The sequence below is a fragment of the Haliotis asinina genome, chromosome 13 (assembly GCF_037392515.1).
Source record: "Haliotis asinina isolate JCU_RB_2024 chromosome 13, JCU_Hal_asi_v2, whole genome shotgun sequence".
In the NCBI taxonomy this organism is placed as follows: domain Eukaryota; kingdom Metazoa; phylum Mollusca; class Gastropoda; order Lepetellida; family Haliotidae; genus Haliotis; species Haliotis asinina.
Window position 1 is genome coordinate 34,070,290 of NC_090292.1, and position 12,503 is coordinate 34,082,792.

Below are 12,503 nucleotides of genomic sequence, written 5' to 3' on the forward strand. Positions count from 1 at the left end.
TTCCTTTGAAAAGAACTTGAACAAGCCTGTCAATGTTTCCTCTAGGCATACAACTGGTTGACACTATGAGCACAGGAACACTAACAGCTAGGTCATTATGACCATCATGATCATCGATGCCACGTTGTAGTTGTCCATTATAACATGGATGAATGCTCACACCTATCCACATCCCAGCCTGGTTTTGAAGATGACAAACACAACTACTGTAGATAAGCCCAACAGTATGTGACCAGGCACATGAGAAAAAAAACAACTGAAAACTAGTACCAGGAAGATTAATCAGTGGAAGAGTGACAATTTTATCCATGTCTGCACTAACCAGTGTTTTGTTGAACAGATCCAGCTGCTTTCCCCACTCGTCAACACGAGGTTTGATGGGACCAACGTTACGAGAGCTGGCAATGGTAGCAACATTGATGTTGCTGTCATCAAGTAGTTGCTGGATGTCATCTGTCCCACCCAGGATATACACATCTTTTGAGTCCTTGTGTGGCAGCACAACAAACTCTGTGGATTTCCATGAATCCTCCACCTACAACACAGATTGCATCAGTCTTCAACATAGACAGCATGACAGTCAAAGACATAGACAATCTACAATATACAGCTGAATTTGACAGGTTATTAGAAATAGACATGTCCAAATCTCTCCTGATGTGTGTTAAATGCAATAAAAGGAAGTACAAAATTACCACTTTGAAACAATTTGCAGCTAAGTAACCATGAGAAAAGAGAGTTTTACATGGATGTCATCTGCAATACAGATTTAATGAGAAGAGATTTTCACATTCAATAATTCTAATTTGATACTGAAGTTTTAACTTACATTTTCAAAATGATATCAAATGTAAACAGACTGTTATCATACGATATCATGAGGTAATATATCATGTAAGCCTCATATTAGGAATGTTTTACACATTTAGTATAGAAACATGGACAAAGTAAGTATTTCTGGAGATGACAGCCTTGTAGAAAAAACAAGAGAATGAGGAGGTCAGATTACACACCAACTTCACACAAAGTCTCTACAAATAGTTCTTTTCAACTTATATCTAAACCTTTACACAGCAATTCTTAAAATGACTACAAACCTTTTTCAAAATGGCCTCCAGGCTGGCCTCTGATGATGCTTGTCCAGAGATCTCCTGCAAAGCTTCGCCATGTTTGAAGGCATTGATGTCGGACAGTTTGCCGAGGGTGAGGGGATCCTCAGGTGTAAACTGAACATCAAGGACCTCCTGGATCTGGTCCCAGTGTCTTGGCTTCAGTGTTGGATTGCGTAGATCTGTGATCACTGGCAACTGCACAAACCACATGACTTTAACTAGATAGACTTATACCTCAGTTGTTATTATTAGTCATCAATTTTGTATACATATACTAGGGAGGAGGGTCACAGATTTTGAACATGACATCTCAGATCAGGTCACTTACTTTGTACCTAAATTATAGGTCTGGTCATTCAAAGTGTACATGCTTCTATATATCCCCCAGCCATAAATTGTGAATGGTCCCTTACAAAAGAGTTGGTGAGTTTGGTTTTATGCTGCACTCAGCAATACTCCAGGCATGTGGCAGTGGTCTGTAAATAATCGTGTGTCAATCAGACAATCCAGTGATCAACAGCATGAGCATTGATCTACGAAAGTGGGATATGATGACATGTGCCAGCCACGTCCACAAGTTTGATCACGTGATCCTGTTAGTCACCTCTTATGACAAGCAAAAGTTACTCAAGAACGATTCTATCCGGGACATTCATGAGTAGGTACACGGTTCATTACAGGATTGTCTGGACCAGACTCAATTATTTACAGACCACCACCATATAGCTGGAATATTGCTGAGTGCAGCGTAAAACTAAACTTACAAAAGAAGGCTCTATCACAGCCTGGTGAGTCACTCACCCTTTCCCTCATAAGTTCCACTCTCTCCTTTAGTTTGGGGACGACAGCATTTGGCGGCAGGCCCTTCTCCAGCTGCAGGACAGACTTTGAATACCTGAGAGTCGTATTAGTCATCATCTCAGGATCCAAGGCCTCGAACGACGACTGAAACACACATGCACTTGTTTGGGAAAACAAAGCTTCCATAATATCAGTGAACATGCTTACAATAATATTTTGAAGTTGTCTGAAAAAATGATCAGGGTGCCGTTAAGAAGCAACTAAGAAGCAACCTTAGTGCTACACCAGTTCTTAGTCTATGCTATGGGAGTTAAGATCACTTTGTACTATGGCACCTTGATCTGCTGCAGAGCTGACATCTGTGTGACAGCAAAAATCCACAAGACAAGAATAAGTCAGGAACCCATTTGCCTTTTGCTAAAGAGTAATGTGAATATTGAACACTGGCGTTTGTTGTTTAACATGCTAGTCAGTATACACGGTAAAAGATGGAGGTAGATGAATAATCAATAAACAAATTAATGACTGAAAGAATAAACAAAGCTAAACACCTTTTGGTGCAATGACCTCAATGAGTCATGTGACTGGCCTCTAAAATCTTGTTTTCACACTAAGCATGGGACATGGCAACCTACTGAAATCTGGAAAATGACGAATAAAATTCCAGCATAACCATAATTTGTCTCAAATATAAAGTAATCAAAATCATGTCAACCTAACTGAGAGTGAAATGTATACTGTTTCAATTGCTGAGACTTACAGTCGTCCATTCCTCCAGCAAGACGTCCCACTCGTCAATGGCCGTCCATAGCAACTCCTTCAGCTTCAGCTCAGCATATGCCTCCTCCAGAGCATCAAACTTGGTAACCTCAACCTAAAACAGTCGTCAGTGAGTGAATGAGTGAAGGAGGGAGTGAGGGATGGAGTGAGGGAGAGAGTGAAGAAGGGAGTGAATGAGTGATGGAAGGATGGAGGAAAGGATGGAGTGAGGAAGGGAGTGAAGGAGGGAGTGAGTGAGTGAGTGAGGGATAGAAGGGTGGAGTGAGGGAGGGATGGAAGGATGTAGGGAAGGATGGAGAGTGGGAGGGAGTGAAAGAGGGAGTTAGTGAGGGATGGAAGGATGGAGGGAAGGAGGGAGTAAGGGAGGGAGGGAGAGTTCACAGAAGGGACAGTATCTCACATTGGAGGTAAGTGGTAAGGACCTCATTATCACAGTCAGTAACTTTATATTTCCATGGTAACATGTAAATTAAGATAATGTTGCTGAAGCCTCGTAGACAGTGTAGACAGATGCAGTGAGACAGTGTGAATACCTTGAAGTTCTTCTGGTAGGACTTGTATGTGTAGGCTCGCTTCTGTAGATCCTCCATCTGGTTGAGAAGCTTGGTGAGCACCTGCTTCACCTTGTCTGTGTCTGAGTTCACGTCTAGGATGATGGGGTTCTACAACAAATGGAGTGAGTGGGTGATGTTAGTTTCATGCAGCTTATAGCAATATTCCAGCAATATCATGACAGGGGACATTAGAAATGGACTTCACATATTGTTGAGAAATGAACCCATTTCTTCAGGGTAATGAGCAAATACCTTAACCACCAGGGTACACTCCACAGCCCCACAGCACAAAGAAGCCAATCAAACAACAGAGAGAGAGTGGTCCTCTCAAGATATGTCAACTAATTACATTACACATCTGAGTCAGTGTTTGTATACACATCACTTAAACCTCTGGAGTAAGTTAACCAAATATTTATTAGTGTGTCTCCTTTCCATTATCTAAAGGTGCAGTAGTTCCATCAGTCTGTGGGCGTGTCTGGATAATGAGTAACTGTATCAGTTGGGTTTTAAGCTCTTCTAGAAATATTTAGAAACACAAGAAATGGGCTTCACACACTGTACCTATGTGGGGAATCAACCCAGGTCTTCAGCACGGCGGGCGGACACTTTAAGCACTAAGCTACCCCACCACACTGTCTGGATAATGAAGGTTTGACAGTGTTAGTTACCTGAGCCTCCTGCTTGATTTCCTTCACCTCCTTCGCCAGTTCAGCAATGTCCTTGTCCAGGTGGGTACAGAACTTGTCGATATTGGCATCTCTTTCAGTAAGACACTTGTCTATTGCATTACGTACATTGGTGATTGATGGGCCCAGAGTCTACATAAAAATATAAAGCATGATATGATATGACAGTGAGTGAGTATGGTTTTAAGCTGCTTTCAGCATTAATCCAGCAGTATCACAGTGGGGACACCAGAAATTGGCGTCACACTTTGTATCCAAGTGGAGAATTGAACCCTGTTTCATCAGTGATGAGTGAATGCTTTAACCACTAGGCTACCTCACTGCCCCTATGATATGTAAAGTAATAAAATTCATAAAATATGTATCATGAGGTCCATTTGAGGTGCCATATATTTCAAATATGTGTCTAATGAACAATATAAACAAAACATTTGATGAGAAAATCACACCGACTGCACGAAAATACAAAATTACAGAAAACATTTGCACACTTTCCAGTTTCAACATCAAACCCAAAACAAATAAATCTGTGAAAAATAACTACAATAAACACCAACATTGTAGTCACTGAAATCTGTTGTCTAACTAATGGAAAAAGTTAATAGGTATTTGAACATGATATCTTGCCTGATAGACAGCAAAGTCCTCTGGAGGTGTTGGTACTTTGTACTCGTCAATAAGGTCGTACATATCCTTGACGACCATTGCCTCTTTCTCCAGTGGTTCAATCTGAAATACACAGACAATTAACACTGGTAACTTCAGAATGAAATAAGGTTTTGTTGTGAAATGAACATTGTGAAGCTTTCAGGATGAGATAATATATCCCTTTCACATTTTAATTGTCTAAATTTTCCACTTAGGGTCACCGTGTTTGCCACTGAGGTGACTGGGTGAGGGAGTATATTTTTTTGCCTTTTTTAGCAATAATCCAGCAATATCACAGACACCAGAAAAGATCTTCACACATTGTACCCATGTGTGGAATCAAACCAATTTCTTGAGTGTGACAAGGGAACACTTTTACCACAAGGCTATCCCCGTGCCCCCTGCCCCCTTCCCAATGCCCCCTGCCCACTGCCACTTTGGTAGTGAAAGGGTACATCATATGTTTAATGGAGACATTGTTCACAGGATAATGTTTTCGCATTTGAGTAATCTCCACAAGCTCTCTATGAGTGTTTAATATGACCCTACCCTGACTTGTATGTCGTCCAGGAATGTGAGACAGTGGACAAACTCCAGAGTGGTGGTGGGGGTGGTCTCCAGCTTGAACTGTGCATCCTGTAGTTCAGCAATCAGCCGGTCAACTTCGCTCTTAGCCAGTATAGGCAGCATGTCGTTGATCACCTGAAATTTACATGTCATCAATCATTAGAAACACACAACACTATCACATATAAGTTAATGTGCTGAACACAGAAATCACTGACAAACATGCCCAGACTTTTGAGTAAGTGAGTGAGTTAATAATTACACAGCTCTCTGCAATATTCAAGCAATATCATGGCAGGGGACACCATAAATGGGCTTCACACATTGTACCCATGTGGGGAACTGAACCCGGTGCAACAGGCCACACGTTCCCCCCTGGTGAAACCTTCCCTGGGGAAACTCTGGCGTAGGGCAAACTTTCCTTTGAGGAAACTCCAGCTGTTGTCATAATTGTAGAATTATTCATGTAGTGACAACTGACAACTGACAAAAGTGTCTAATTTTCAAAATATTTTCAATCTCAGTGTATTTGACTGTGTTCACAAAATGTAATGCAAAACAAACAACCCACAAGTGAAATAACTCTATTCAAGTGAAGTCAGAACGTCTGCCCCTATAAGAATATTAAAAGAGTTATCTCCCCTTCTGCAGGTCCTGATTCATTATTTCATGTCAAATAGCAGTCAGCTGAAACTTTAATCAAACGACAATCTCTCAGCACCCATGTTAAATCATTTCACTTTTCAGCCACCCTCTTCACTTGTAGACAATGCCAGACAATCAATGACTGATCGTTATCGGTGCCAATTTGCGTGTCTAAACCTGTCATTAATTATACATAGCTACAAGCACAGCAAGAAAGCATGCCATGATTCGCTGTCCCTCTCCAAGTGCGATCACAGCCACAATCAACACACTCTCACCAAGACATCTATTATTCATACAACCATTCGCAGTAACATTTGTTTTCATTCACCAAATAGGTACTGTAGCTCACCATTATCTTGTGGTAACATGCAAAAAAGTGCGCTCATTCTTACGAGTAGATTGTACATATTTCAACTGTTGATACCAGTTACTATTATACTTAACAGTGTTTTGTTTGAGTTATTGTTTGGCTTGACAGTTTTAATGAAGTATTTATACCCTAAACACTGCCAGATAAAAATAACATACAAAATTTACCCTTTTTGTCCCAAAGGATCTTAATAACATATTACAATTTAGTTATGAAAGAGAAAATACTTTCACAAAGAGTAAGAAAAACTATACTAATATGTATATATTCTTCTATACTAATATATTCTTAAGGTTGGAGGCTACAATTTTGAGGGCTTTTTTCAATTTTTCAGTATCTGAACCACATATTATATTCAAAACAGGTGACTACTGCACAATTATGTCTAAATGTTCAAAGACAATACAGCCTTTTAATCATGAAAGAATAGCATATTCTATCATTTAATCTGTTAGTCAAATGATCATAGCATGTCCGGGTATTGAGACAGATACCCGGGTTCAACTCATTATCCACCTGTCCCAGGCCTACTAAATAGCACCAGTGAAATACATGAACAAAAACCCTTCACTAAACTTTAACATTGAAGGAACCATGTAGTGACTTACATCCAGACAACGGAGGGGTGACGGTATCAACTGATTCTTCATCTTCAGGGCATCCACCAACAGCATTCCAATTGGTCGCTTAGCAACAATACTCTCAGCCATCTTGTGTTGACTGTGATACTTTTCAAGGTGTTCAGAGAAGAAAGCCACATCTGAGGAAGAAAAACATCCATCAACTAATACTGTGTGATGAAACATGGAGAAACATTAAAGTCAGTACTAATCCACAGGACAATCAGGTAATACATGGTATGAGTGAGTATGGTTTTACAGTGTTTTTAGCAATATTCTAGCAAAATCATAGCAGGGAATACCAGAAATGGGCTGCACACATTGTACCCATGTCGGTAACTGAACCCGATCTTCTGCATTACAAGCCAACGCTTTAACCCCTGAACTTGTTACCTGACCAGATCTTTGAAGGGCATTTAGCAGTGAAATACATAAGAAAAGCAAGATTTATGGATATCAACATCTTTATTTGTGAATAACAGACATTTCGGGGTGTATACTTGCTCCTTCATCACGATGGTGTCTCATATATGAACTGATTCAATTACAAGTAATCAAGTGTGCTATTGTTGGGGATATATGGGTTTGAGAACCAAGGACCCAAGACAGCATCCACTTACAAAAAATCCTTCCAATGAACCGAGACTCACCATGTTCCTCAGCTCGTACACTCTCCAAGTCCATGCTCTCATTCTCCTTGTAGAACTCTCGGTACGGCTCAAACGTGTCGGCGTACTGGCTGGCAGCATTGAAGGCTGCTGAGATGGCATCCTGCATAAACAATCAGGCTCATACAGATCCTTTACATGTGGAAGACATTGTAAATGTAACTAAATAGGGTAATGTTGTGTATAGTCAGCAATATTCCAGTTGTACCATCCCAGTAGGTGACAAAGTGGAAATCAACCAGTGATTGATGGCTTGAGCATCAGGTTTGCTACAAAATTGTTGCAAAAGTCTATCCACTTTTGGCATTACCAGCCTATAAACCTATTCTGATTCAGAATCTTCATACAGTAAAGTTTTCTTAAAATCAGTGCTAATCCAAAAATTTCAAACAAGGACAGCAGATCTTGGAGCAGTTAAGAAACACAACTTATCAGTTAAAGTATGAGGAGGGTGACCTAGATGTAGAGCAGCTGGACCATACCATAATGCAATCCAAACATTCGTTTTTTTTCAGTTTCCTACCATCACTTTATTAACCTTTTCAAAACATTTTCTAAAATTACTAGTAATTGAATCAGTTTGTCAAAATCTATGTATTTCTTAGCTATTTATCCAGAATAAGATCTCATATACCAAACCAAACTGGACAGAACCAATACATGTAGCACTATGGTAAGAGTGTACGAATTCACCCCTACCTAGATGTGTATAACCTCACCCTGATGCTGTAGATGATTGTCTGGAGATGTTTGTCATCCTCAAACATGGTGGCTAGACTGGGGCCATCACCACAGGTCTTCTCCTCAAACTTGTTGTTGATGATAGGTCTGGCAGTAGGCAGAATACATTATATAACAAGATTTTCATTCTGCTCTCCTTAGTTGCAAATATATTGCTGAAGTCATGTGTGTTTCATTTGCCTTACGAACATTCATACTTTATGTATAGCATTTCTAATCATAAATTGTTAATGTTCAGAGACACAAAATATTTCTGAATAAAAATCAGAATGCCTCCAGCTCCTCATATCAGATTGTTTACAATCATGAATCATTTCATTGTGTGTGGCTGGTCAAATTCATCACTGACACTTTAATAACTTCTCACACACTGTAGCCATGTCATGGCTGAAAATCTGGCGAGGTGACTAGAAACTTTAACTCACATATCAGACCATTGTCGACATTTATGAATATTAAAGCAATAATTCCCTCCATATATACTTCATACCTGGGGGCGGTGGGGTAGCAAAGTGGTTAAAGTATTTGGTCGGCATGCCGAAGACCCAGGTTCGATTCCCCACGATGGGTACAATGTGTGAAATACTTTTCTGGTGTCCCCGACATATTGCTGGAACATTGCTAAAAGCCACACATTCACTCATACATAACTTTCCCTTATGCCCATGAAGACGGTCTTCAGTAACCCATGCTTGTCGTAAGAGGCGACTAACAAGATCAGATGGTCAGGTTTGCTGACTCAGTTGAGTCACGTCATCAGATCCCAAATGCGTAGATCAAAGTTCATGCTGTTGATCACTGGATTTTCTGGTCCTGACCCGATTATTTACACAGTGCACCATACAGGTGGAATATTGATGAGTGCAACGTAACACTAAAACTCACTCACTCACTCACTCACTCACTCACTCACTCACTCACTCACTCACTCACTCACTCACTCACTCACTCACTCACTCAAGGAAGACTGACCTGGTAAAAGCATCAAAGTAGGGATCTGGCACTAGATTCATGACACTGAGGACAGAATCCTGGAATCTCTTGATGACCTCCGCCAGGCCGTCCTGGAAGTCATCAACATCCGGAGAGAACAACAGCTGCATCGGCTCCAGAATAAACTCACTGATGAACAGGGGAGGTAACTTGGGAATCTCCTCCTCCTCGTCCTGTGTCTGTGTGAGTTTAAGTATGAGTATACATGAGTATAACATTATATTGACATAGAATGAGGTCAAATTTTTACACATGATGTAAAGTAAAAAATGCAGCTGAACCTCATTTTAACTAATTTGTTTAAACATACATAAAATGTATTCTTTGAAATTGGTACAAGGGACATTAAAATTTATTGAATCACAATTCACTCATATAGTTTCAATCAAAATAACACAGCTGTCAACAATAAGTAGCTTCTAAGATTATTTGTCTACATCTAGTGTCTATATTTCACTTTTGAGAGTGAGTGAATGAATATTGCAGGGGTAAACAGAAATGGGCTTCACAGATTGTACCCATGTAGAGAATCAAACACCAGTCTTCGGTGAAGTAGGCTACCCCCAAACCTCTATTTAACTTGTGTTTACTGAAAGTACCTCTTCTTTCTAAAGAGCTGTAGAGTATTTTGACTTAATTACACCTTCCTGGGCACCAATACATCTTAAAGAGAACCCCGTCATCTGAAGCATTTTACTTTGATCTCCACTAACACCTCCCCAACTTCTCCCCAAGCTAACCTCTCCACTCTTGTCCTCTGTTGGCTTCTTCTCCTCCTCTGTCTTCTTCTCCCCCTCCTCCTCCAGACCCTGTATCTGGGCAAGTGTGGGTGTGTTCTGCAGCTGCTCAGACAGGTAGTTGAGCAAAGTGGACACCGAGTTCACCGCCAGCACATGCATTGTGTTCACTATCAGATAATCTGCCAGTCGGATGAAGCTGAAGAGGCAACACAAACACTTCCTAGATGTGTCCATGTAGCCATTTGCAGTTTCATGTCCTTAAACCCTTTAGCTCTACTAATTATAGGTGGACTCCCACCTACCCTCAGACTGGGACAGCATAAGTGCCAAAGGAACCGTTCATGATTTATGGCAAGGGAGGGCGATGATGTTTTTTTCATGGTGAAGCATGTACAATGTGAGTGACGTCATCCACCCCAACCCATCCCCAATTTTTTGTACAAGGTAAGTGACCCCCCTGCATGTCATGTACAAATCTATCACCTCTGAGTAATGCTTGTCAGATGAGTGAGCACCATACCCACCCACATTCATGGATTTTGCAAAAGTGGTAAACATCTGAGACCTGCGATGAGTTACCACTCACAGAACTAGAACACTGGTTAAAGTGATTGTTAAACCCAAGTCAATGACTCACAATTTTCACAAAAATAATCAGTTAAGACAGTCTTAAAATGTTATATTGTGAAACAGGGCCAAGATGTTGAGGACTTGCCAGCAACAGCTGCTACAGTGTACTGACCAAGTAAGTCTCTTGCAGTGTGTCCTCTTGTTGGCCTGCTCAGTGTAGGTCATCTTGTCTGGAGCCTCTCCATATATGTCCATGTCATAGTTGCTCTGCATCAGGTAGCTGGAGGCTGTCCCAGGAGCCATATTGCCATCACCTGAACATATCACAATGGTTGACATAAATCAGACTGGGAATAGTGTAGGATGGATTTATTTGGGGATCTCAAGTGAAAGTCATGAAACAATAAACATATGGACACAAAGTTATCCTCCACATCTGAGTAGTCTTATTCTTTTTTGGTCATGGATAAAGTCTCAATCTGCCATAGCAGATAAATATGGGGATAAAATGAAAGCATAATAATTTTCTGTGTTGGACAAAACCATCCTTTCCCATATCGAATGAAGGACAGATGAAGGAGTCTTCTCTCTGTCTTCTTCGAATCACTGTATCAGCCAAGTGTGATGAAGGTGACTAGCACTCACCATACAACCCAGGGCTGTCCTGACCATCATAGAAGTAATCATCTGGGGTGAATCCGGCTTCCAGAAGCGCAGTCCGACAGGCACTACGCACTACCTCTTTCACCAGCTCTCGGAAGTCTTGAAGCCGCCCTGCCACCTGGAACAGAACAACTCATCAAAACCTCCAGGCTTGTGAATGGGAAAATTTAAGGTCCAGTTTCTTCAATGATGAAATGAAGCTTTCGAAAAGCTAATGACATATCATGACCAATGAAGAGCATCCCAAAGTTTGGGGCCTGTCCAACCAAATGTTTCCTGTACAGACCATGTATACTAAACCACAGAGTTGACAATAGAAATTTGAATGCAAAGATTCATTTTAAAACATGTGATTTGTTTTGAAAATGCATCAGTGTGGTCCGTAGAGCTCCAGAAGTTTATTACTAGTATTATTTGTTCTCATTTTGTTTATATTTTCTTGTTTTTTTTATAAAATTGCAGATTTTAAAGGAATAGAGTAACAATAGCTGCATCAACATACTATTTGTGCTTGAAGACATGAAAATAATACAACAGATGATTAAAGACTGTTTATCTACATTTAAGTTATATGTAAACGGTCATAATAAATATCAGCCACTTACATCATTGAGCTGGTTGAACTGTGCCTCTCGGAAGTCAGTAAGTGTGTACGTGTGATCTTTGTCAATCTGACACAAACCCATCTCACTGATACGGTGGCACATCTCACGGACATTCAACAGAGCTGGTCGCAGAGACTGGGGAAACAAATACAATTATGAATAAATCATATCCGGTCAATTTAAATGAAAAACTGCTTCTAAAATATAGAACAGCGATCATAACATGACTTTGACCAAATAAACACACTGAATATTCAGAAAATCGTTACCCTACCAGCACCAGACACATGTCCACTACAAACATGAAGCTTACCGGGTTGACGATGAACAGATTTTCATTTAGCTGTTTCTTACAGCCCTGTATTTTCTTTGTGCGGACATTCTTCCTCCAAACGCTGAAAGCCTTCCATTTCCGGAAGAGAGCGAATGCAGGTATCTGGAAACAGGGAACAATTCCAATAAGAACTAGTCAATACTAATATAAGAAACATTTCTTCTGTGCACAAATGTTATTCTACCCACCAGGACACAAGAATATATTAATCACACCATCAAGGGGGCATAATAATGTGCAGTCATGAGTTACCTCCCCTTGATAGCTACTCAGTTTAATATGTTTACAACCTCCATCTACTTTTGTCCAAAACCATTACATAGTGTCAAGTTAAACCAATGTAACCAGACCAGTACTGTAAAATATACATGAAAGTGATGCACATATCATTAGGCACGAT

The 12,503-nt window shown here is 40.4% G+C and overlaps 1 protein-coding gene across 1 annotated transcript in view; it reads right to left on the reverse strand.

Moving 5' to 3' along the window:
• LOC137260084 (dynein axonemal heavy chain 6-like) overlaps positions 1 to 12,503 on the reverse strand; it is a 61,937-nt gene that overhangs the window by 42,164 nt on the left and 7,270 nt on the right. Inside the window, exons 7-23 of the mRNA XM_067797775.1 lie at positions 12,083 to 12,205; positions 11,770 to 11,904; positions 11,147 to 11,282; positions 10,674 to 10,815; positions 9,932 to 10,127; positions 9,171 to 9,370; positions 8,177 to 8,285; positions 7,440 to 7,560; positions 6,778 to 6,929; positions 5,134 to 5,286; positions 4,564 to 4,665; positions 3,919 to 4,068; positions 3,227 to 3,355; positions 2,674 to 2,787; positions 1,914 to 2,057; positions 1,098 to 1,307; positions 323 to 535 (exon numbers count right to left, since the gene is read on the reverse strand). Coding sequence (XP_067653876.1) covers positions 323 to 535; positions 1,098 to 1,307; positions 1,914 to 2,057; positions 2,674 to 2,787; positions 3,227 to 3,355; positions 3,919 to 4,068; positions 4,564 to 4,665; positions 5,134 to 5,286; positions 6,778 to 6,929; positions 7,440 to 7,560; positions 8,177 to 8,285; positions 9,171 to 9,370; positions 9,932 to 10,127; positions 10,674 to 10,815; positions 11,147 to 11,282; positions 11,770 to 11,904; positions 12,083 to 12,205 — 2,529 coding nt within the window. The remainder of the gene's footprint in view (positions 1 to 322; positions 536 to 1,097; positions 1,308 to 1,913; positions 2,058 to 2,673; positions 2,788 to 3,226; positions 3,356 to 3,918; positions 4,069 to 4,563; positions 4,666 to 5,133; positions 5,287 to 6,777; positions 6,930 to 7,439; positions 7,561 to 8,176; positions 8,286 to 9,170; positions 9,371 to 9,931; positions 10,128 to 10,673; positions 10,816 to 11,146; positions 11,283 to 11,769; positions 11,905 to 12,082; positions 12,206 to 12,503) is intronic.